We start from the raw sequence: 25,290 nt of genomic DNA, 5'->3' as shown, positions 1-25,290 counted from the left end.
CTCCCCCAAATGCTGACATGACATTTACTTTGCGAATGATTCCTGTGTGCTTATGTAATCGCAAAGCAATTGCAACGTGTGCACAGTGCGACTAACAAATAATCTCCCGATTTTCTTAAATTGCAGAATTGCCTCCGCAGCTGAATCAGGCCCTTAGTGTGGCACAGAGGGGTGATCCGTACTAGACAGAGCACCAGACAGGGAAGGTTTTATCAAGCTCACTTATGTGAAATAAAATAACTTTATTTATTGTAGTGAACATAAACAATGTGGGATAATAAATGAAGCAACAGGATTCATCCGTCTTATGTTACCTACCTTTTGTTTATAAAGACAGCATAATAACATAACAACATTACTCTGCATATAACACATGGTCTAATGTATGTAGTGATAATTCTAATTACATAAACTGTGCTCAGTGATGTCATCACCTCTATATTCATTATGAATAATTATCTCATAAAAATAACATGCTCCCTAGTGTACAAAGAAAGGGTAGCACAATTTTTATCTTGTATATCATTTCATCATATACAACGTAAACAGATACTATGAAATGTAAGAAATATAACTGATATATAAATGTAGTGCAGTACAACTTGACATTTTGCCTTTAATTTTATGCAAACAAAAATATACACAACATAACATTTAGTGACGTATACACGGCATCAGGGTTATTTGGTACCTCTTATGCTTAGATTCATTGCTTACCTCAACCGAGGGGAGTGATATGTCAATCCTTTGAGAGAGATAAAATGGAGGGGTTGCCAATGGCAACCAATCAATGCATGCGCATTATAAACCAGGAAGTCTTAAGGTGGGTACACACTGCAAAGATATATCTGTAGATGATGGTCATTCATATACACTGAACGACCATGATCTTTCCTTGCAGCCGCCGGTTCTGCTGGCCGGGGCTACCGCTGCTTGTGTACGGGCGATCAGCTGATCGCCTGTACACACTTGCCGATGGACAGATGCAGTATGCCTACCCTCCAGCATGACCCATTCCATTAGGTACAAAACACTCTGCTACTGGACTTCCCACCTAATGTATGATTGCAGTCACCTGTGTTAAACTAGGTAATTGATGAGACAGGTGCTTCAGCACAGGTGGTTGCAATCATAAATTAAGAGGGAAGTCCAGGAGCAGAGCATTTTGTACCTAATGAAATGTGTCATGTTGGAGGGTCTGAGTATAGGCCCCCATACATCAGCAATCTGAAAACCACAATTGAACAATTTGAAGATTTATTGCCCGATCTTAGGATTTCCCAATCGAGCAATCTGCGCCCATACACTACAGATCTTTTTCAGTGATTTGCAGATCGATTGCAGCAAACACAGATCTGGCAATCTTGAAAGGACCATCATTTTGCTAGAAACGGTCTGCAAATCTGCTGATCATGTCCATACACTAGCAATCTACAGCCCCAATCGATCTGTGAAATCCAACATGTTGGACAATCTGATTAAACAATTCCAATCACTTTTTGGTTGCAATCTGCGATCTGTGAAGCCCATACATTGCAGATTTTTATACACAATCGATTGCAAATTGCACGATTGTTGCAATCCATCTCTGATGTATGGGGGCCTTAAGTCTACAGATATATCTGTCAATCGGCTGTGCAGCACAGCCGACGCGATGTGTCTGTGAACGACGACGCTCACAGACATATCGCTGGTACACGCTAGCCGACGGGCACCAGATATATTGGCTGATCAATTGATCGACCAATATATCTGTCAATATGTACCCAATTTAAGCATCACCAGGACAGCTCTATATTGGAAGAGCCGTCTCATCAATAAGGTATTCCTGCATATTGGTGATCTCCCCCTGTATCTGTAAAGATATAGATATTGGGCCTAAAAAGGGACATTTTGGTGAGAAAGGCAGGATTTGGGGCCAGAACATGGGCTGGCTATCAGAAGTGTGTAGGTGGGGGTGGTGTATGTGGTTTTACATGTACAACAAGCAGAGGTGTCACCGGGTTTGGTGACACCCGGTGCGCACTGTAGATACCCCCTGTGCGCCTGAGGTGGACCCGGGCGAAAAAGGAGCATGGCCTTTCAGGGATCCTGATAACATCGCTCCTGGGGCAGCACAGGATCACTGGAGATGCTGGGCTGCCCCCGGAGACTGTGCAGTCTGCACTGTCAGCTCCTCTTCTATGACAGGAGCCGGGTGATGCAGGAGAATGTCACACTGCAGCACCCGGCTACTGTCGCTGCAGGGGAGCCGGCATTTGGGTGACATCCAGGTGCGGCCCGCACCCTCCGCACTACCCTCCTGAAGCCACTGACAACAAGTATACAATGATTTCCAATGTCCAAAGTCTGAGACTTAAGTTTTAGTAATAAATTGTGACACACGCCATACTTGCCCACTATACACGCTGCAGTGTACTTGTCTGGAGCATTCAGATGCAGGGGCCAGGGGGCGGCTCCAGAGGTGGGGCTGCAGCACAGTCCAAAATTCAAATAGGGGATCCACACCAACTGCCTCTTCAAACGCTGGCAAACATCACTGGCCAGGACTCACTGGCAATTGGTGTGGCTCTCCTGTTTGAATTGTGGACCGTGCTGCAGCCCCACCCCTGGAAACACCACTGGTGCCGCCCACGCGGCTCTGCTCCCTGTGATGTGCTACGCTCGCAAACCCCTAGTTACGGACCTGAGCAGCATTATATTCCCCATCCTGCCCACTGCTCTAGGAAATAAAATTTATGCAGGAGGACCACCCACTTCTTCCGGGGGCCCAGGGCACTCCCTGAACATTTGGGAGTCTCCTGGATATTCCGGGAGGGTAGGTACTGTAAGTATGCAAAGAACTAGTGACATACAGTAGCTTGTCTCTAGTTCCTTCCTTGTAACGTGGTATGTAGAATACTGGTTCGGTCTGCTTTGTCTGTATGTGAATGTGGCTTCCAACTGGTCCTCATACACACCAATAGAAGCTCTGACCCACCACTCCCGCTATGACATCAATGGTCTTGTTTTAGTCAGTGTGGGTGAGACAAATCACAGAGCTGTGGCGCAGCCTTCGGGGTACCAGGGAGGGAGAGGAGCATATTGGTAAAATCAGGTGGCAATACAGCTTTAGGTTTAGAATGAGATATTGCTGCTTGATAACCAGTGTCTAACTAACTTGTGCATAAAGTGCTGCCATAAACACATCACGAGAGGGTAATACTTTTATACCCAAACAAATTATAGCGTTTTGATGTTGATAGTAAGAGTCCTACTCAGGTGACTTTATTACGTAAAATAGCCCAATTATATTTATACTGTACAAAGCATGGCTGTGGCTGGCATAATAACCTCAGCTATGAATGCCCTAAACAACTTTACACTTCATCAATTCTTGGTGCTGTGTAAAGTGTCACCTCACATCTTTACACTGGGGGGCGCCATTCCCAGAATATGGAGCAGAGATCCTCTGTGCCTTCCTGTCCGGTTTATATTTTTTTGCATTTGTGAACGTAGTAACCGGTGACATAGCCAATGATGAATATAATCCAAAACAAGGCAAGTCCCCCCACCACTTTCATAGCGATGCCGATCTTCCCGGTACACAGAACGTTGTAGACTCTGTAACAACAGATGACACCTTATGTTATTAGAACTCATTCTAGTGCTGGGAAACAACATAATTGTTGCTGCAAAATATGAGACCTGTGGCAAAAATCTGAATCTGAGCTCTCTATGGTGCAGCAAATACATTTACTATTGTTTGGCAGAGTAGACTTTTTGGTGCCCTGGGCCAGAAAGAGCAGTGGCACTCTCCCAAACATGACATGTGAATGAATATATATATATATATATATATATATATATAAAATATAGCGTCATCAGTATGGGACGCCAGCGTGTGTTCTCCATGCTAGGCGAGTTGGAAGACGTTACTGTCATGACAGCTGCCGAACAGTGCCCCCTGCTTTGCAGCGCTCCGTGCCGGGGTAAATGTCGCACCACCCTAGTTACATCCCTTTTGCTTGTTGACAAATACTGGGCCTGATTCAGAGTTGGGAATAGAGGGCCTGATTCAGAGCTGAACGCTCTGACCAGAGCGCTCGCTCTGAATCAGGGCCCTCCTACCTATTTTTGGAGCGTCCTCATGGACGCTCGCATAGCTGTGGGTTACCACCCACAGCTATCGCGAGCGTCCATGATGATGGTCGAGATGGTCAAAGACCATCGCGACCATCGGGCTTGCGACGAGACCCTGCGGTAGGGTCTCGCTGCCGCAAGCCCAGGAGTGATTTTGGCTCTATCAGAGCCAAAGTCACTCCCACTGACATCATTACTGATGTCAGTGGGGCCGGACTCAGACGGTAGGCGTTCCCATGGGAATGCCTCCGTCTGGCCGCCACGCCCCCGGCACGCCCACCAAAGGGGGCGTGCTGTCAGTCACCATCGACAGCATGCCCCCTTTGGTGCGAGACCCCGAGCGGCGTATTTCTCGTCGCTCACCGAGACAACTGTGTAAGGTCATAGGCCACTATTGGTCATCTTCCAACAGCATTTTTCAAAACGCTGGATAATAATCTCATTGACTCCGATTAGACTGATATCAGGCGCCACATGTACTTGTCTTTGGTTCAATTTTCCAGATTTTTTTTATTTTAGAATTTAAATAACATCACTAACTTTGGGGCTAAGGCAAAATCCACCTACGCATTATTCTGGAAAAGGTCAAGTACTGACCGTAATTGTGGCATTCTTACCTCCGCCAGGTTGGTATTTCCGTGGTAGAAATGTTTACACTAATTTCCTCTTGGTTTCTATCATTCCATCGACTATACTGAACTCCGGGTGTCTCCTCTGTCTGCATCCTTTGGAGGTCAAACTGTTATATAAAAGCAACATACGACTCCTCGTAAATTACATGAAGAACAACAGATCAGCATCTTACATAATATGACTCTAACAGCCGCGATTAAACCTATTCAGAACTGTAGGAGGGATGTAGTTTAAATCCAGGCTGTCAGGATGCAGGAGCTCAGAATGAAGGCACCGGAATCCCGACACCAGTCAGAATCCAAGCGCCTGCATCCCGATGGTAAGTAGTTGGGTTAGGGGGAGGGTCAGGGTTAGACACTGGGGGGGGAGTTAGATTTAGGAACTAGGGGGGAGGGTTAGGTTCAGTGGTAGGAGGTAGGGTTACAGTGGCGTAACTAGAGGATTTGGAGCCCAGGGCAAATTTGAAAAGGGTGCCCCCCCCGATGTGCGCGCACGGCAAAAAATGGGCATGGTCACTTAAAAATGGGGCATGTCAACATGACACACCCCTTTATTTTCACACTGAACATTCCTATCCATATGCACCTTAACCCCAGTAGTACCCCTTATACAGTACCCCCAATATGCAGTTGTGGTCCCTCTTATGCAGGCCCATAGTAGTGCCCCTTATACAGTATCCCCAGTAGTGGTCCCCCTTATACAGCCCCCAATTAGTTCCCCTTACTTAGTACCCCCAGTAGTGCCCCCCCCAAATGCAGTGCCCCATGTAGTGTTCCCCCTTATTCAGTGCCCTTTATATGGTGCCCCCAGTAGTAGTCCCCGCTCTATGCAGTGCCCTTTATATAGTCCCCCCCCCAAGTAGTAGTCTCCAGTAGAGGTTCCCCCTCCCGATTAAGTGCCCCCAGTAGTAGCCCCCCCAAAAGAGGTCCTCCCAATAAAGGTGCCCCCAGTAGTAGCCACCCCTCCCCCGTTGTGCCCTCACCCCCAGTAGAGGTCCCCCCAGTAGTAGCCACCCCCCTCCCCCGTTGTGCCCCTACCCCAGTAGAGGTCCCCCCAGTAGTAGCCACCCCCCTCCCCCGTTGTGCCCTCAGTAGTGCAGATAGGTTAAAATATATATATATATATATATATAAAAATATACTTACCTGAATCCACGCTGCTGCTCCGGTCCGCGACGCCACTCCCGCCGCCGCCCGCCAGTCCTCCCGGGCTGGCGCGCTCGGCATTATGGGACAGTGACATCATGACGTCTGTCCCATTAGCCACTACAGGAGCCGGACGGAAGTCCGGCTCTTGCAGTGGGTGCTGCAGCAGTCAATGAGAGTCTATCTGACTCTCATTAGCTGCTGTTTAACACACGCATCGCCGGCAGTGCAGTCTGTGCACAAGGCACACAGTGACATTGGTGAGAGTGGTGGGTGAATAGGACACACAGTGACATTGGTGAGAGTGATGGGTGATTAGGATAGGCTACATAGCAGTCTGTGCACAGGGCACACAGTGACATTGGTGTGAGTGGTGGGTGAACAGGAGTGGTTACATAGCAGTCTGTGCACAGGGCACACAGTGACATTGGTGTGAGAGGTGGGTGAATAGGATAGGCTACATAGCAGTCTGTGCACAGGGCACACAGTGACATTGGTGTGAGAGGTGGGTGAATAGGATAGGCTACATAGCAGTCTGTGCACAGGACACACAGTGACATTGGTGTGAGTGGTGGGTGAATAGGATAGGCTGCATAGCAGTCTGTGCACAGGGCACACAGTGACATAGGTGTGAGTGGTGGGTGAATAGGATAGGCTACATAGCAGTCTGTGCACAGGGCACACAGTGACATAGGTGTGAGTGGTAGGTGAATAGGATAGGCTACATAGCAGTCTGTGCACAGGGCACACAGTGACATTGGAGTGAGTGGTAGGTGAATAGGATAGGCTACATAGCAGTCTGTGCACAGGGCACACAGTGACATTGGAGTGAGTGGTAGGTGAATAGGATAGGCTACATAGCACTCTGTGCACAGGACACACAGTGACATTGGAGTGAGTGGTAGGTGAATAGGATAGGCTACATAGCAGTCTGTGCACAGGACACACAGTGACATTGGTGTGAGTGGTAGGTGAATAGGATAGGCTACATAGCAGTCTGTGCACAGGACACTGGTGTGATGACAGGGCACCTAAGCAAAGCAATACTATTAGAACATCTCAAATAAAAATATGTTGGCAGAAGCGTCATGGTGGGCGAGGCCGTGGGCAACAGTTAGTATACAAATAAATATGTACAGTAGTAGTTTCCACACTGTGATCTAACTTCAGTTATAAACCTTTGTATTTGCAATAATATATTTCTCTTTTATCAGTAATTTCAGCATCAGAGAGAGGCTCACATTCCTGTGTTCATTATTAGGGTAACAAACAGGAAGTCAAACATGTCAAACATACAAGTCGTCAGATGTAATAGCATGTGACTTGCAAATTCGCCAGAAAAAAAAGAGGTGCCTCTGGCCAATGAGATTGCTCAAATTGCATTCATTTTTTGCTATCTGTCCGGGCAGAACATAACAAATCCATAGATGTTAAGGCTCCCATACATCCGCGATGGATCGCTGCGATGTGCGATCTTGCAACACGGCACTGCAGGGTCGGTGAAATCCAACATGTTGTATTTCACAGATATCCCGATCAAAAAATGATTGCGACTGCCACATGGGTGAAATTTAACATGGAAAATTTCACCGATCATGCGTTGGATCGCGGAACATTGATGGCCACCGGTCAGCATTTCTGACCGGCGGTTCAGCATTTCCAATCCCATCGCAACATCACGGTGATCCGTCGCAGATGTATGGGAACCTTTACTTTGCCACTACTCAATAATCAATTAAGAGGCCCCAAATATCTTGATGGATCATAATTATTTAATTAATTTATTATTGCTGCAATACTGTTAAAAAATAAGACTAGTTTAAAAATATTAATGCAATATCTCTATGTTAATTGGGGCCATATTAATTAATAATAAATGTATATCCATGCTGGCACTTGTAGTGCCACAAATATGCTTTTAACATTAATATGCCACCAATGAGCATAAAAATATTATTGTCTACATAATTGTACATTTTATTACTTTTAAACATTATTGCCCCCAATAATAAAATATTTAAATAATTATGGCACATCAATATTTGTATTATTTTGGGGGGCCCTTAATTGAGTATTAATTAGTGACAAAGTAATCCGTATGTTTAATGTGGGAGATAGTTGAAATCCCGGCAGTCGGGATCCTGGCGCAAAGAATGTCGTCACCGGAATCCCGATACCAGTCAGAATCCCGACACCAGCATCATTTCCAACGTTAAGTAGTGGGTTTAGGGTTAGGTACTAAGGGGGGGGGGTTTACGTTTAGGCACTAGGGGGGAGAGTTGGGTTTAGATGGGGGGGTATTAGGTCTAGGCACTAGGAGGGAGGTTAGGTTTACACTGCGGGGACAGAGGGCAAGGGGTAGGGGTAGGATACATACAGACAGGTGTCGGTGTCCTAACCCTGTCGGGATGCCGGCATTGGCATACTGACCGCTGGGATCCCGTGAGACCAAAGTCGCCGAAAACTAACCATGATTTATGAGGACTAGAAAATTTGCAACAATCCAGAACCAATTACATTTGCCTTATTGAGGGCTATTTACTGACAACGTGCAGATATTTGCTCTAGCTCCACAGCAACCAATCAACATTAATCTGCCTAGTGCAAGTTATACAATGAGAGCAGAGATCTGAATAGTTACAGGAATGTTTGTAAATAATCCTCTGTATAAGTAGATTACCCCCCCGAACCATCTCATCCTATGAGATATTTGGCAGCTCCTTTGTGATAGTTGGCGCTATTTTAAAATGATATCTAGGGAAACTTTGCAGCAGAGCAGACGCATCCAATCTCAGCCGGTCACACGTGTACAATCTAGATGGACCTCCCTGTATTCCATCACCACTGACATGTAAAGTGTTATACTTGGCTCAGCAAGGTTGGTAAAAAGGCTGGGGTGATAATAGTGCTTAGACTGTAACAGGGAGTATGCTGCACAGGGAATAATATTCCAGGAATGCCGGATTAAAGAATATAATGCTGGATCCTTCCACGGATAGAATACCAAGAGCACAGTGTATGAGGGAGTGATCATCCTCCTTGCTCTAATCTTACGCTTCTGCTTGTCATATTCATATTCAGGCTTAATGCAATAAAAAGAGCTCCATATAGTATGGATTATACACTTCATGGTGACAGGGTTTTTGTTTTCCAACAAGTGCATTGCTAATATTGGGCCTGATTCATCGATGTACGATGGTGATGGCCTGCGTTCCATGTTGCCCTCGTTTTCTGGGAGTGCTGAGGCCAGGGTCTGCATCCATGGCATCCTGGCCTCACAAGCCGCCAGGACCCGGAAAGGCTGTGGTAAGCTTCAGCTACTGCAGTCTGGCCAAAGGGACAGACATCGCGACCGATGGTCGCAAGTGTTCCGATGGTGATCCGGAGCTGCGACCTCGGTCACAGTGCTGGGAGGTGTCTGCTTCCTAAAGACACCTCCTGCTGCATTTACATTTGAGGTGGATGAAGTTGCATCTCTGAATCAGGCCCATTCTCCTTTTTACACAACTAACCCCATGAACCCTTTACTTACTGGTCTCACTCACTCACACATAGCTGTCACTGATACTGTCAAAGGCAGTTCTTTATAGGTCTTGTTATAGCACCAAAGACATCCACCTTCATGTAATTTACATGCCTCCCATTAGCCCTCTGTGTCTATACATAGCATCCAGGTATTGCAGGACAATAGTTGGGTTGGGTATGAAATGCTGACACCCGGGAAGTCGTCTGACTAAAGACAGATGCCGCAAAGGCCGACCGCCGAAGATCCCGACTGGGGCTGGTAGTACCCTAACCCTCCCATCTCCCACCCCCTAACCCTCCCTTAGTGCTGCCTAACCTTACCCTCCCCCAATGGTGCCTAACCCTAACGTCTCTCCGGGGGTGCCTAAACCTAACCCTCCCTCCCCGCACTCTAAACCTAACCCTCCTGGGGTGGTGCATAACCCTAACTTCCCCCGGTGGTGTCTAACCCCCACTCCCCGCACCCTAAACCTAACTCTCCCGGGGTGGTGCCTAACCCTAAGTCTCCCCGGGAGTGCCTAAACCTAAATAGTGCCCGGCTTATCTTTGTTTGAGATGCCGTCTATCTACATTCCAGCGTCGGGATCTAGACGGTCGTCAGGATTTCGACGCCTGTCTTTAGTCCCGCAACGGGATTTAGACGCCGGGATTTAGTCAGACAACTTCCCGCACGTCAGCATTTTGACCGCATACCCAATAGTTTAAGCTTTGATAAATAACACTAGTGGAGAGCTGCAATTCAATTAATAGTCCCAGACTGGCAATCTGGAAACTGACATTTGCCATAATTGCCCGTGTGCCTGAGAATGATAGGAGGGTATTCTGCTAGGCTAAAGTATGTATGTTTGTTATTATGGGCAGTCAGCCTTCCAGATGTGCTTTTAGTAATATAGTAAATAGTCTTCAAATACTGCGCTGTACTGGGACCCCACTGTAGTTCTGGGTTGGCTATGCCACCAATAAATAGACAGTCCATTACCAATTTCACAGTTAATGTTTGTGCCTTCTGTGACATCATTAACCCAAGGAACAGTGGGCCTGATTCAGCAAGGATCGCTGATATGATCGCGGCAGCAAGCACGTACGCAGTTCTGCTGCAAAATTATGCAAATGACTGCGATCACAATGACGCCTACTTCCCTTTACTCACATCCGTAATACCTTGCAAGTCTGCGAAAACATCGGTACCATTGAGTACCATCGGAGCCTCACGCACAATTAAGGCAGGTCAGACCTCACTCATGAACTGCTAAACTTCCTGTCGGTATCTAAAGCTCAGGCTGCGTATGCCGTCGCAGGGGCTTAATTCTGCACGCCCCTGTAATGGTGTTGAAACGCTCTGGCACGACTGCGTTTTGCCGACCACCCCCATCACCACCCCCAAACGGTGCTTCCTGTCAATCACTCTGCGATGGGTCTGCGTAGTCACTGCGATCACAGTTTCGATCGCAGTGGCTGTTTTGTGCACTGCGATGCATACGCATGCGCAGAACGCAACAATCGAACGGGTGCATGCATTTTTGCACTTGCGGTCCTTACAGAATCATGCCCAGAGTTTTCTGCTTTGGACACTACCATGTATGCGGGCTGGTGTGGTTTTCAATTTCAGGACTGTTTAATAGGGGATGCGGTCAATATCCCGACTGCGGGGATTCCGGCGGTCAGAATACCGACACTGGAATCCCGACACGTCAGAATGCTAGCGCCGGCATCCCGACCGCCGGAATCCTGAAGGTAAGTAGCCGGGTTAGGGGGAGGGTTATGGTTTAGGCACTAGGGAGAGGGTTAGGTTTAGGCACTAAGGTAGGAGGTTAGGTTCATGTATCAGGGAGGGAGGGTTAGGGTAGGGAGAGGGTTAGGATACCGACCGACAGGTGTCAGTATCCTAACCCTGTCAGGATGCCGGCGTCGGGATTCTGACCTCCAGGATCTCGAGCGCCGACATCCCGTTTAAAAGTTCCAGATTGGTCCTGCACCTCATTATGGACTTCAGAAAACATGTCAGTGGCCAGCATTTTATATATGCCATCCTTTATAAGTAGACTGGAGCATCTATCAAGTCTGTTGGACCCTCAGCCAGGTGCCAGCCATGGAGGAGATAGTTTAAGTCAATCTTTTAACAAGTCGGAGTGGCAGTACCACCGTGTTGGCCATGCCTCCTATAGCACCCGGCCTGCCCCATATGTCTTGGCAGCCCTGCTCTCTGCATGTACTGTATTCAAACCATTGTATATATTTGTACCGTAAATTCCTCTGTAAACTTGTAACCAGTGGCGGAACACGGACGTGGCACAGGGAGCGGTAGCTATGGGTTCTTAAGGTGAAAGATGCCAGCCCATGTTTTCCTGTCTTCTCCAAAGGGCCCCCCTCCACTGTTCTTACAGAACTGAAAGCCTAATTGGGGCTCCACTGCAAAATCTCCCAAGCAGTGGCCCTGAGGAGGGTGAATCGGTATCGGCCGTCCTTACCCATATAGCCTTAACACAGGGACTAGAATATTATAGGAGATTAGAGATCAGCAAGGCAGGCAGACCAGTCGAATAAAGAGTTTATTAAGGGTGTGGAATTTGAAGTTAGTATATATAGAGCAAACACATTGGATCTGATTCAGAGGTGTAGCTGATTCAGAATTCGGGCGTAGGTGAGCGATTTTTTGCTGCTGTACCTGCATCTAAGTTGCACTGCACATGCACCCAATAGTGTCTGGATCGAGATGCAGATGTCATTTCAGTCACATGCAGGAAAACATGTATTGAACATGAAGCAGTTGTTCCGTGGCAGTGTCCTAGCGCACAGAGATGTTCCATCTTATGGGTGTGTAACGGATGTGTTGGTGAAAATGGCTGCGTACACAGATGCTCAACCGCTCCCATAGGAGGCCATACTTAGACTGAGAAACTGCACCGGCCATAGGACTGGTGCAAGTTTCAATGATGCAACCGATGTTTGGTGTCTAAGAATGCACAAAATGGTATTACTGCCTGTACAGAGGCTGACAGGGGGCATCCTATACTTAGCACATTCAGACACATGGATGTACACAAGGGAATTACTTTGTAGCGGCATTTGCATAGAGTCACAGATGAGAGACCACCAATAGACGCTGTGGTGTGCGCTTCTGCGTCCACCTCTGAATCATGCCCATAGTGTAGGGTGGATAAAAGATGGGGTCTGCTTTTTTGGGGATTTCATTTTAAATACTCTGAAGGACAAATCTATATAATGAGCGAAAAAGTGTGTCTGTCTGTCTGTCTGTCTGTCTGTCTGTTTGTCCTTTATACACGGCCAGAGTCTTGGACCCAGCTCCACCAAATTTGGCATGGTGGTGTAGTCTGACCAGGATTAGGTTTTTGCCTATGTCTGAACTACGTTAGAGCCACACACTGTCACACACATCTCTAAAAATGGGGATGGGGATGGCTCCAGTGGAAATTGGCAGTTTGCCAAGAATCTGTGAGAAAGCTACAAAAGTATCCTTTTAATCTCAGGGCTTCATTCAGACCCACTCACTAGATGCGTTCGCTCGCTTGATGCATATGCAAATTCGGGAAGGCAGGCGATCGCACGGCAAGGCATTAGCATGCCCGCTATGTCTTGGCATGCGATCGCTTTGTGTATGCAGATGCCCAGCAGCCTGTCTAAAGACGCCCACTTGCGCACATCATCTCCAGGAAGTTTATGTAACCATCGGTACATCGAGGACCATCGGACGCAGCGCTTGTGGTTGACTATCCCCTACTGCGAGCACTTCAGTGTGAAATACAACCAGGTGATGTGTACTATGAAGCTATCTGTTAATTATGCACGCCTCTGAAACGGCATTAAGACGCTCAGGCACGCCTGCGTTCACACCTCCACTCCCCCGATTCTAGTGGCCTGCCCCTTTTACCACCCACAAACGGCTTGTCCTGTCACTCATTCAGCCAGGCTGTCTATGCTCGGCGAGCATACGCTTCCCGATCGCTCGCACTGGTTCGTGCACGCATGCGCAGAATGCAAACATCGGCTGCCTGCATGCGAAGGCTTCCTAGCGAGTGGGTCTGAATCAGGTCCTCAGTCTGAGCAAACTTGATGACTTTGTGGGCCACATAGCAAGATCTTAAAAGGGCCCCACAGAGGTAAAAAAAACACATACATTTGCCCCCACACAGACCCCATTCATGTTATGCCACACAGACCCCATTCAGGTTATGCCACAAAGAGCCCATTCAGGTTATGCCACACAGTAGTACCCCTTAAACATATTATGCCACACAGTAGTAGTGCCCCTTATACATTATGATACACAGTAATGCCCCTTACACAGGGGTGTCTTTATAATGGGTGCATTAGTGTGTGGGCCCACACACCATGCACCCATATTTAGTTACACTTACCTTTCTGCAAACTCTGGTGTGCTGCTCTGCAGCCCGGACGGCACTGCAGAGCAGCAAAAAATTACAGGGAAAATGGCGGCGTTGAGCAGATGATTGTGTATACTTATACTGAACTTACTATCTTACATTACTTGTAGTTTTATGTTTTACAGTGCTTGTATATCTTACATGACTTATTTATATATACAATAGCTTCTATATTTACATACTACATTTCCTCCTTCTGGTTTCCTCTCCTGTCTTAAATAGGGCAGAAACACCCATCGCCTTTGTTTCAATCTCTGTACCATATTATCGTGCTCTGAACTCCTCCTATACTGTACAACACAAATAAACATTGAAGCACATGAAAAAGGGATAAAAAGTGTCAGATGCATCACACTAAGAACTGTGGTTATGGAATGGACCAGTGAGAATATTAATAGCACCATGACTTCCAGGAATAGTTATACTGTAGGTTGCTGTTATGTCCCAAATAGCAGGGATAGGTCTGAAATGCATCAATATCAAGATCATGGGCGGGATGCAGTAACGTAAGAAATGCAGTCAAACCCCCGAAAATGTGGGTTTGGCCGCATTTCTCAAATGCACCAAGCCCCGGAATGCCATACATTCTGCGGCATGGATGCGGTGAGTAACACCATCTTCAGATGCAGATGCGAAAGCAATGCGCATAGGATGCACGAGCAGCTTCTGCTGATTAAAATGATATGCGGCATGCCTATATTCTGTGTGCAACTGCGGGTGTATCCAGTAGCGGATTCACCGCTAGGCAACCCAAGCGGCCGCTTAAGGCCCGGCGGGTCCCTGGGGGCCCGTAGACAGGGCTGTAGAACGGAGGCTTGTTATATAATTGTTTTGCCCAGCAGACTGTCAGCACATTGATCGGACAGCTGCTGGGTGCTGCTCTGTGTCTCTGCACTCCTCTAGTCCCCCCTGCTCTGCTGTGCTGCATGTGTCCAGTAACGTCACATGCAGAGAGAGGAGCGGAGACTAGAAGAGGCTGAGGTGCCCTCCATGCTGACATGTAGAGAGAGTGTAATAGGAGGTGAGTCCATTGCCTGTTGGGCCACATACTATGGTGCTATGGATTGGGTGGGGAGGGAATTGTCCACCTGCACCTGCTATAGTCCATAGGGGAGAGGGGGTGTTTGATGTTTCTATCACCCTCCTGCTCCTGCTATAATCTCTGCAGGATGTGGGGGAGGTTTGCTACAAGCAAGTAAAGACTGTATTGTGCTGTGTGAATGTATAATAAATGAATGTCTGTGTCAGTACGTGGTGTCAGTGTCAGTAAGTGTGTGTCAGCCACTTGGTGGTGTCAGTAAGTGTGTGTCAATAAGTGTGTGTCAGTAAGTGGTGTCAATAAGTGTGTGTGTCAGTACATGTATGTGTATATATGCCATACATGCCTACCCTCCCGGTTTTCGCGGGAGGCTCCCGATTATTCGGGTAACCCCCCGCACCCCCGGAAGGGTAGGCATTTCTCCCGCATTCTGCCCACTTCCTAGTGAAGTGGGCAGAATTAGGAGAATACCCGCGGCAATCGCGGGTCTCCGTGAAGGGGGCAGGGCTTAAACTTTGATTCTGCATGAATCACAGCATTTGGCCCCGCCCCCTATGTAAATTGTGCCCAATCTCGGCAATTTTACCGCGAGGGGGCGGGGCTTAATGACGCAAATCGTCAAGCCCCGCCCCCGTCGGCCCCCTGCTGCATCTCTTACCCGGGCTTCTCCCGGCAAGAGAATGTTAAAGGTAGGCAACCCTGATATATGCGGCTATGGGGGCAGTGTGTGTATGTATGGGGGCAGTGTGTGTGCGGCTATGGGGGCCGTGTGTGTGCGGCTATGAGGTCATTGTGTGTGTGTTTGCGGCTATAAGAGCAGTGTGCGCGGCTATGGGGGCAGTGTGTGGTGTGTGCGCGGCTATGAGAGCAGTGTGTGTGCGCGCGGCTATTAGGGCAGTGTGTGTGCGCGCGGCTATGAGAGCAGTGTGTGTGTGCGCGCGGCTATGAGGGCGGTGTGTGTGTGCGCGGCTATGAGAGCAGTGTGTGTGCAGCTATGAGGGCAGTGTGTGTGTGTGCGGCTATGGGGCAGTGTGTGTGTGCAGCTATGAGAGCAGTGTGTGTGCAGCTATGAGAGCAGTGTGTGTGTGTGTGTGTGTGTGTGCGGCTATGAGAGCAGTGTGTGTGTGTGCGGCTATGAGAGCAGTGTGTGTGCAGCTATGAGAGCAGTGTGTGTGCAGCTACGAGAGCAGTGTGTGTGTGTGTGCAGCTACGAGAGCAGTGTGTGTGCGGCTATGAGGGCAGTGTGTGTGTGCGGCTATGAGGGCAGTGTGTGTGTGCGGCTATAGGGCAGTGCGTGTGTGTGTGTGCGGCTATGAGGGCAGTGTGTGTGTGCGGCTATGGGGCAGTGTGTGTGTGTGTGTGTGTTCGGCTATGAGAGCAGTGTGTGTGCGGCTATGAGAGCAGTGTGTGTGTGTACGGCTATGAGAGCAGTGTGTGTGTTTGCGGCTGTGGGGGCAGTGTGTGTATGCTGCTATAAGAGCAATGTGTGCGGCTATGGGGGCCGTGTGTGTGTGTGCGACTATGGGGGAAGTGTGTGTGTGCGGCTATCGGGGCAGTGTGTGTGTGTGTGCGGATATGGGGGCAATGTGTGTGTGTGTGCGGCTATAAGAGCAGTGTGTGGGGCTATGAGGGCAGTGTGTGTGTGCGGCTATGATGGCAGTGTGTGTGTATGGGGCAGTGTGTGCGTGCGCTATGAGGGCAGTGTGTGTGCGACTATGAGGGCAGTGTGTGTGTGCGGCTATGAGGGCAGTGTGTGTGTGCGGCTATAGGGCAGTGCGTGTGTGTGTGCGCGGCTATGAGGGCAGTGTGTGTGTATGGGGCAGTGTGTGTGCGTGCGGCTATGAGGGCAGTGTGTGTGCGGCTATGATGGCAGTGTGTGTGTATGGGGCAGTGCGTGTGTGTGCGTGCGGCTATGAGGGCAGTGTGTGTGCGGCTATGAGGGCAGTGTGTGTGTGCGGCTATAGGGCAGTGCGTGTGTGCGTGCGGCTATGAGGGCTGTGTGTGTGCGGCTATGAGGGCAGTGTGTGTGTGCAGCTATACGGCAGTGCGTGTGTGTGTGCGCGCGGCTATGAGGGCAGTGTGTGTGTGTGCAGCTATGAGGGCAGTGTGTGTGTGTGTGCGGCTATGGGGCAGTGCGTGTGTGTGTGTGCGTCCAGGGCCGGTTCTAGACATTGTGGAGCTCAGGGCGAAAGTTCACAGTTGCGCCTCCCCCAAAGAAAAAAACAAAACAAAAACACAACAACTTTTTGTAGATGACGTTCCTCTGCACGCGCTGAAAGCACACGCGCTTCCAGAAAGGGGGCGTGTCCTTGCGGAACACCCCCAATTCATCAAACTGTGGGCACTTATGAAGGTGCTGGGCTTCCCCCAAGCTCTCCCCTCGTGGCGAATAATTGCCATGTGCAGTAATGCGCCTTACACAGTAATGCCCTTTATAAACATTATGCCACATGCAGTAATGCCCTGTATAACACATTATGCCACACGCAGTAATGCCCTGTATAACACATTATGCCGCACGCAGTAATGCCCTGTATAACACATGCCTCACGCAGTAATGCCCTGTACAGCACATTATGCCACATGCAGTAATTCCCTTTATAATACAGTATTCCCAATTCAAATTACGCCACACATTAGTCCCTTATTCATGTTATGACACACAGTGGTGCCTCTTTTACACAATGCCCAAATTAGTGCCCCTTATACACAAGGCCCACAGTACTGAGTAGTAGTGCCCCTAATACAATGCCCACAGTAGTAGTGCCCCTTATAGTAGTGCACACATTAGTAGTGCCCCAGTAATAATGCCCCTTATAGTAGTGCCCACAGTAAGAATGCCCCCTATAGTAGTGCCCAAAGTTGGAATGCCCCCATTAGTGCCCCTTATAGACATGCCCCCAGTAGGAATGCCCCTTATAGACATGCCCCCAGTAGGAATGCCCCTTATAGACATGCCACCAGTAGGAATGCCCCTTATAGACATGCCCCCAGTAGGAATGCCCCTTATAGACATGCCCCCAGTAGTAATGCCTCCTGTAGTAATGCCCCCTTATAGACATGCCCCCAGTAGTAATGCCCCCCTATAGACATGTCCCAGTAGTAATGCCCCTTATAGACATGCCCCCAGTAGTAATGCCCCCATGCCTCCCTTCTGAAAAATAAAAAACACAAACACAATACTTACCTTAGGCCCCGCTCCTGCGTCCGCTGCCGTCCGGTCCAACCACGGCCCCACCACGGATCTATGAGAGAGACGTCATGATTTCATAACATCCCTCCCATAGTGCTCTATGAAGGAGCTGGAGCCCTGGAGTGGGCTTCGGCTGCCTTTGCAGGGAGGGAGCCGGGTGCCCGCTGATAACAAATATCAGCGGGCGCCCGGCAACGCGGTGGGGATGGGACCCTTTTTTTTTTTATTATGGGATTTATTTATTTTTTACCTTCTGGGGACTCAGTAGCGCCCTCTAGGGGCCGGCGCCCCGGGCGACTGCCCTGTTAGCCCACCCCTAGAACCGCCATTGTGTGCGGCTATGGGGGCAGTGTGTGTGCAGCTATGGGGCAGTGTGTGTGTAAAATTGCATGCTGTTGAGGGAGTAGGGCCCCAAACTGATATCTTGCTTAGGGCCCCATGAGGTCTAAATCTGCCTCTGGGTGTATCTGCATGCGAAATGCTACAGTACGTTACAGTGTCATAGCCGCTTACACTGTAACGTAGCATTTGGCATACAGATACAGCCGCAGTCACACACAGAATATAGGCCGCATATCATTTTATCAGCACTAGCTGCTTGTGTGTCCTTTTCGAATTACTTTGCGAACAAGATGCATTTGAAGGTAAAAGGTTGCACAAAAAGAGGCTAGATGATTGTGGAGTGGACACATCTGTATAACTGATTTTGGGGGATCAGAATAGTGCCAAATCATCACACATTCTATACAATACTTTTAGGAGCAAAGTTGAAGGCTCCCCTGTTCCTTGGCTGCATAATTCTGGACTCCTACAGCCCTTCTCCATGTGGGGAATGTACACCAAACCCTCTTTTCAAATGTATATGTACAGTATCTAGGTTATGGGGTGGCTGTACAGTTACACTGAAGTCTGCTTTGCGGAAGGATTTGAACGTATGCAGAGATCTGTCTGTTTTTAGAGGTGTCTCCTGCACCATTTCTGTGTAACTGAATCACCCGCATACAGTAAAGGGGCATATTTACTATAATCCGCATTTTTAGTGCAGATTAAGATGTGATGATCATCCCTGCGGCACAAACATGCAATGTCAAAGGGAATATTTTCTCATTCATTTATGAATGTTGAGGTGCTGGGATAGGGCTTTTGAAAAAGCAATGAGGTAGAAGCTAAATGGTCACTTTGTGTCCGAGTACAGACCCAGTGAATAAATAATGAGGACCCCTCTAACCTTTCAGGACATCATGCCTACTCTCAGTAACCATCAGCAGCTCTAAGCAGCTGACTAGATGTGAGAAAAAAGATAACTGACATTACAAATCATGGGAAGCCTGTAAAAAGATATGTTTCCAGCTTTGAGATTCCACTTTAGAAATGGAAGTTAAAATGAACTGTTAAAATCAAAGCAAGATCCAGATGACTCAAAACTGCTAGTAAACTGGTAAGACAGACAAAGCAGAACCCAGCTATCCATGAGCAGGACTTGCAGAAAGGTTTTGCTGTGTCACGTTATTTGGGTAGAGATGATACCTGGATAATTCAGGGGAAGACTTGGATGTACGCTAACCCGATGGTATTATATAAATATTATATAGGGTGGAGGAAAAATAGATTCAAACATGCATTGTATGCAAGAAGACTTAAAAATATTTCTGTGGTCAAAGCATCCTGCAGGGAAGAATGGGAAAAATTCCTGAAGCAAGAACAGAAAGACTCTAAGCCGACGACAGGAAGCGTCAGGAAGCTGCTATTTCTGCCATGGGCGACACTTACACACGTCACATTCATTAGGCTTTATCTATTACTATTAAACTCAGAAAGTAACTAGAAATGGGGCATTAGGTGCAGAAATATTCCATTAGTAAGGGGGTGTCACAGATTCAATGAATTATGTGATTCGTCCAAAGTTTTGCCTAAATTGTATGTGCACCTATTTGTAGATTACCAGAAGAATAGTTCTTACATGCGCATAAACTTTTTGTTGTGGTTTGTGCACTTTTATCAGCTTCCTGAAAAGATCAAATACCAAGCGTAAGGCCCGATTCAAAGTTGTACGCTGTTAGCATCACTGTTGCGTCCTTGGACAAAGCAGCAGCAATTCTAACATCTGCTAAAGCGGCAGGAGGTGTCTGGTGTAAATAGATGGCTCCTGCAAGCTTGTGTGATCCGCAGCTGCATACAAGGAAGCAACCATCGGATCGCTTGCCAGACCATCTGGCCACCTGAGTAACCCTCAGCTTACTCAGATATCTGTCTCAGGACTGTAGTCGAGGTCAGGAAATCTGCATCAGAAGACACAGACCCTGGCTTCGGTACTACAAGAAAACTGGGGTAGCACGCCCCCGTTTCTGGGACCGATGGCTGGCCCTGCCTACTCCCCATCCTTATCAATCAGGCTGTGGCTTTGGGGAACTGCAAGTGATCTCTAACATTGAAGTAGTAAACAAACTATAACTATTCTCCTTAAATCGCTTAGGGCTCGTTTCAGAGGTGGCCCTTAATTACAACCTTGCAGTAAATGTAGAGTGAAAGTGGAAATCCCTTTATAGAAAACAACATACCCTTAGATTAGGGATGGTTATGAACTGGTCCACCATCGATGTTCCATTGGTGTTTTTACATCAAAGGCAGTAAACCATAGATGGGAAACAATCGGTGATGTGATCCATCAATGGGCATCCATCCCTGCTGTTGGTCAAGAGAATTTGGTTGCCAATCAGGAAAGGGGGCAGCAGCCCAGCGGTGCCAAGCTAAGCGCCGTGTGCCAGAGGGATAAAGAAAACATCAGTGTATCCCTGCCATCAGTGATGGAGGGCTATCGGATCTCGGCCATCGATGGCAAAACCATTGACCATCCCTATCTCAGACATTTACTGACTTTATATTGCAATCCCCATTAAAACCTGATTATGGGCCTGATTCAGAGTTCTACGCAAACCCGATGGTTTACGCTCATCTCCGATGTTTTGCAATTGCTGCATTCGCAGGATCTGTACTGCACATGTGCAGATCTGTGCCTGCGACGACGTTTCAGTGTCCCCTAAGCCTCAGGGTTACTCAGATGTCCGCTGATCACGCAGATGATCTGATGGATGCGTCTCTGGACGCAGCATCAGATCAGAGAAGCCGACTGTTTAAGATGCCTCCTGTGGCTTTTGAAAATTGTAGCACAGCCATTGCTTACAATGACTCAGGGCTGTGCTACAGCGTACAACTGTGAATCGGGTCTATTTACTAAGTAGTGTTAGGAGACAGAGTGAAAAGTGATAAGAAAGTGATAAGGTGCCAGCCAATCAGCTCCCAACTGTCATTTTTCAAACACAGCCTTTGAGATGACAGTTGGGAGCTGATTGGCTGGCACCTTATCACTTTTCACTCTGTCTCCTAACACTGCTTAGTAAATAGACCATACTTGCCTACTTTTGAAAAAGCATTTCAGGGAGATTGTGAAAGCAGCACCTATGAGTGCGGCGGTAAAGTGGGCGTGTACTGCTACATCTGAGAGGCGTGTCCTAAAATTGACTTACATCCACATGTAAATGAGCCCCAAAGCAGTTAGTAAGATCTATTTGTTCATCAAAACACATTGATACTTTTCAGAAAATGTATGTAGCCATAGGGATCATTGTGCCTTATAACCAATGCAGGGAAATGATACTAATGATCCCATTTGAATGTATATATCTCTGTTTTTTCTTTTATATAACAGTGTCTTAATGGGGGTAAGGTGAAATGAGGGAGATTGCTGGACTCTTCAGGGAGACAGGGAGATTGCTGCTATTTCAGGGAGTCTCCCTGACAATGAGGGAGAGTTGGCAAGTGTGAAATAGACCCCTAAGGCCCTATATTATAAGCTGTATGAAAATTGTGATGTCTAATAATACACTACACCAAGGAAAATAATATGACATCAATACCTCCCAACTGTCCCGATTTTGGTGCAATAGTAACAATTTGGAGGTTTGCCACTGAGCATGTCATGCGTGACACGGTTTTGACAGATCTTGGAGCACCACAATTCCTGTTATGTCCAGCCCACTAATTGTCATCATAATCACAGTTGTGTATCTATAGTTGCAGGGCATGCAGTGCACATGGATTCATGAGTTAAGGACGCACCACCATCCTCTCCTTATCTTGTAGATTCACTGCATCCAGATGACAGCCAGGCAGGCTAAACACTGATGACCTCCGAGGGGAGTTCTCTCTAAGGGGCCCATTTATCGACGAGTTTTATCATACACAACGAGTGATAAAACTTGTACTGCTCCAGTCAATCAGCTCCCAACTGTCATCTATTTGAAAAATGACAGCTGGAAGCTGATTGGCTGGAGCACCATTTATCATACGCAACAAGTTTTAAAACTCAATGCGTATGATAAAATTCGTTGATAAATAGATTTGCTAAATCCAGCTATATCCATGTGCTGTGACTATGCTGTCCCCACCCTAGTCCCTAATAGGGTTGTCCATGGATGGATCTGTGGCCAGTGGGGTGTCTTTGTAATCATTCGCTTGGATTTTAAAAACCGCAGGTGGGCGTCTCATTACATATACTGGCAGCTGCAACATTTGCATATTCTCACACAGCAGTTGCGTACAAAGACATGGTAGCGATGGCATTAGTGCACAACTCTGAATCAGGCCCTATGCTGGGACAATGTTTGGAGACACCGGGCTCTCTGTACTCGCACCTACAATCAGTATCTCTGACTAAGACATCAGTGATGCCGATTGTGTGGGGAGCGGGTGCAGAAAGTCGGATGTCTCTACACATTATTTACATGGACAGGCAGCGGTTCCCGCCAATACCTCTGTCAGCCAGTCTGACTCTGTATCTGTCAGGATTTGGTACTTAGGTGGCGTAACCAAGCATGGGGAAGTGCACAATCATTACGAATATTGGAACATTACGTACATGCTGCCAAATAAAATTGTGTCTTCCTGGTGAGTCCGGGCACTTTGTAAACCCCGCTAGGTGCACCACAACTGTGCCTGATGGAGTAAGAAAACAATTATTTTTATAAATGTCAGATAAAGAGCTACTGAAGATCTACCACTAGGACTAATTAATCCACCATCAAAACACAAAACATTTTGGAGGTGATGCAGTGTGGACCATACACCTGTTTATCACGCATGTTTTGCATGAATTCACACTGTGCATGCTCCGGTAATGAGCGTTCACCAGATGCAGAGACATTTCAGTCACATTTATACTTACAACCAAAGAGCTTAACTGGGCTGTAACGATCTGTTCCCATGTAGGCAAAGTTAAGTCAGGGCGTCTATGCAGAGCTGTGTATAATTGAAAATGCTGTACATCTGATAGGAGGCGTATCTTTTGCACATAGTGGGCCTGACTTAGAGGTGCATGCACTCGGCACGCACTGCCAATGGTCAAGTCGATTATTATACGCAAGTGTGCATGAGCAAAAATTGCAATGTGCCCCTACAGGGTATGCGTTACACGGAGTGTCTGTGCATAGATGCTCTTGTGATCAGTATAGATGGTATCAGAAATGGGGCGGCAATGTTATGTATTGTCCTGGCTGGTGACTGGGAGATGGCCAGAAGTGAACGCACTAAAAGTCTGACTCAAGGGCGTGTTATGGGAATGTCTTGGGCATGTCAGCGGCTGCGTTCTCAGACGCACAACCACAGAGGCCATGTTCAGATGGAGAAACTGCTCCTGCCATAAGACTGGTGCAAGTGTCGATAGTGCGCGCTACGGTGCCCCGATGGTGGCATGTCAAGAATCACCGGTGACGTTTCAGCACGCAGAGACGTTTAAGTGGGCGTTTTCATTTTGCATGTTCAGGTGAATGTTAGTACATGAGGGGAAGGCTGAAAGTAGTATTTGCATATTATCGTCGCCGCCACTCCGGCGATAGATGTACGAGCGGAAGCAGCAGCATTCACCTTTGAGTCGGGCCCCTGTGTAGCACAGGTGCAGGTAACTAGAAGTAAACCAGTCTCAAATACATATGTAGCTCTGCAAATAAGGAATATAGGTATTCTCTCCGTGCATGAGCAACATACAGTACAGGATCTCCAATATACTTCCAATATTGCATCAGCCGCTTGGATATCCATCATATAACTTTATAGATAACAAATAACAATTACAGACACCCAAATCTATCTTTCAGTGCACATATTTTGATGTCATTATCTTGTTCGGAGCTTTGCTCATTATTATTATTATTAGCATTTGTTTATATGGCGCCACAAGTGTTCCGCAGCGCCTTACAAAGTACATTAAATGGACTTTCTCCTGTTACTTGCTTATTAAAGCGTAACTTCTTCCCAGAGCAGATGCCATTCCTCCACATTCCACAATACACACAGCAGGACAGACATGGAATAACTTACCTCCCTGACTCAGGGCGGATAGCTGGATCTCTAGCAGTCAGCAGGGATGGGGAGGGATGGGAAAGTTTTACAATCTGCTTCAGAAAAAAACAAAGTCCCAGCACATCTGACAGAGTTTCATGGACTCCTCAGCTGACTTTGTGTAGTTCCTTTCTGGCAGAATCCCAAATCCTTCCTTTGAGAGGAGAGGGATAAAAATTAGACCTCAGCGCCTCAGCCAATAGTGAACCTGCCAACTGCAGTCGGCGAAGTTGTGTAACAGTAAATGGGAGGGCACCAGATGGATTAACTATTCTATTAGTTTTGTAGCTGGACAGCTATGACCCAGCACATGTTATGTAATACTACTGTAGGTGCTGTCTAACTCTTAAAGGAATAGTTTCATCAAACTGCTCTGAAACTTTCTGAAAGTTTTGTATAGTTGTAGTGAAAGATTTGTGATGCCCCCCACCAGCTTCTTGAGGGAAATGGGGGTGGACTTGAAATGTTTGGCTTGAGATTAGTACGCCCTCCATAGTACAGCAATGACAGCAGAAGACTGACACATTACAGAATAGGAGTCCCCTATTAGCAGGTATCCATGTCCTTCTTCAGGATCACGACGGATGTGTCATCCTGCAGGCCACCCTGAAGTCATGTTGGGATATCTGCATTCTGCGGTGTGACTGCACAGCCCCAATAAATAGCCCCGCAGGGGTGCAGAATGGATGCAGCTTTTTTTATTACAGCGAACGCTGGCATCCAGTAGTTTTTAGGAATTAGTTTATTTATGGGAGGGTGTATCTACGCCCGAGGAGGCCCGTGTGCAGCCTGCACCCTCCTCTGAGCAGTGGCCCCCCCACCCGCAGCCATGCATCT

At 47.5% G+C, this 25,290-nt stretch overlaps 1 protein-coding gene across 3 annotated transcripts; it reads right to left on the bottom strand.

Annotated features, from left to right (window-relative positions):
• Positions 1-260: 260 nt before the first annotated feature.
• Positions 261-24,601, bottom strand: SMIM1 (small integral membrane protein 1 (Vel blood group)). Of its 3 annotated transcripts, XM_088455776.1 has the most exons (4): positions 24,433-24,601; positions 22,976-23,052; positions 4,740-4,861; positions 261-3,603 (listed from the first exon to the last, which is right to left on the bottom strand). In XM_088455776.1, the coding sequence occupies exons 3-4, from the start codon at positions 4,844-4,846 to the stop codon at positions 3,471-3,473; spliced, it is 240 nt and encodes a 79-aa protein (XP_088311902.1). In that variant the 5' UTR covers positions 4,847-4,861; positions 22,976-23,052; positions 24,433-24,601; the 3' UTR covers positions 261-3,470. The 3 variants fall into 3 exon arrangements, with proteins under 3 accessions (XP_088311902.1, XP_088311901.1, XP_088311903.1); XM_088455775.1 differs by lacking the exon at positions 22,976-23,052; XM_088455777.1 differs by lacking the exons at positions 22,976-23,052; positions 24,433-24,601 and adding an exon at positions 13,802-13,857.
• Positions 24,602-25,290: the final 689 nt, after the last annotated feature.

The sequence above is a fragment of the Taudactylus pleione genome, unplaced genomic scaffold, assembly GCF_031769625.1.
Source record: "Taudactylus pleione unplaced genomic scaffold, aTauple2 ptg000671l, whole genome shotgun sequence".
Classification (NCBI taxonomy): Eukaryota; Metazoa; Chordata; class Amphibia; order Anura; family Myobatrachidae; genus Taudactylus; species Taudactylus pleione.
This window is presented reverse-complemented; position numbering and strand designations above follow the sequence as displayed.

Excerpts from the sequence above, each read along its gene's own strand:
- SMIM1 (XM_088455776.1), bottom strand. The coding sequence starts at position 4,846 with ATGCAGACAGAGGAGACACCCGGAGTTCAGTATAGTCGATGGAATGAT. Across the intron at positions 3,604-4,739 it reads GAAATACCAACCTGGCGGAG|AGTCTACAACGTTCTGTGTA; the intron begins GTAAGAATGCCA and ends CTGTTGTTACAG.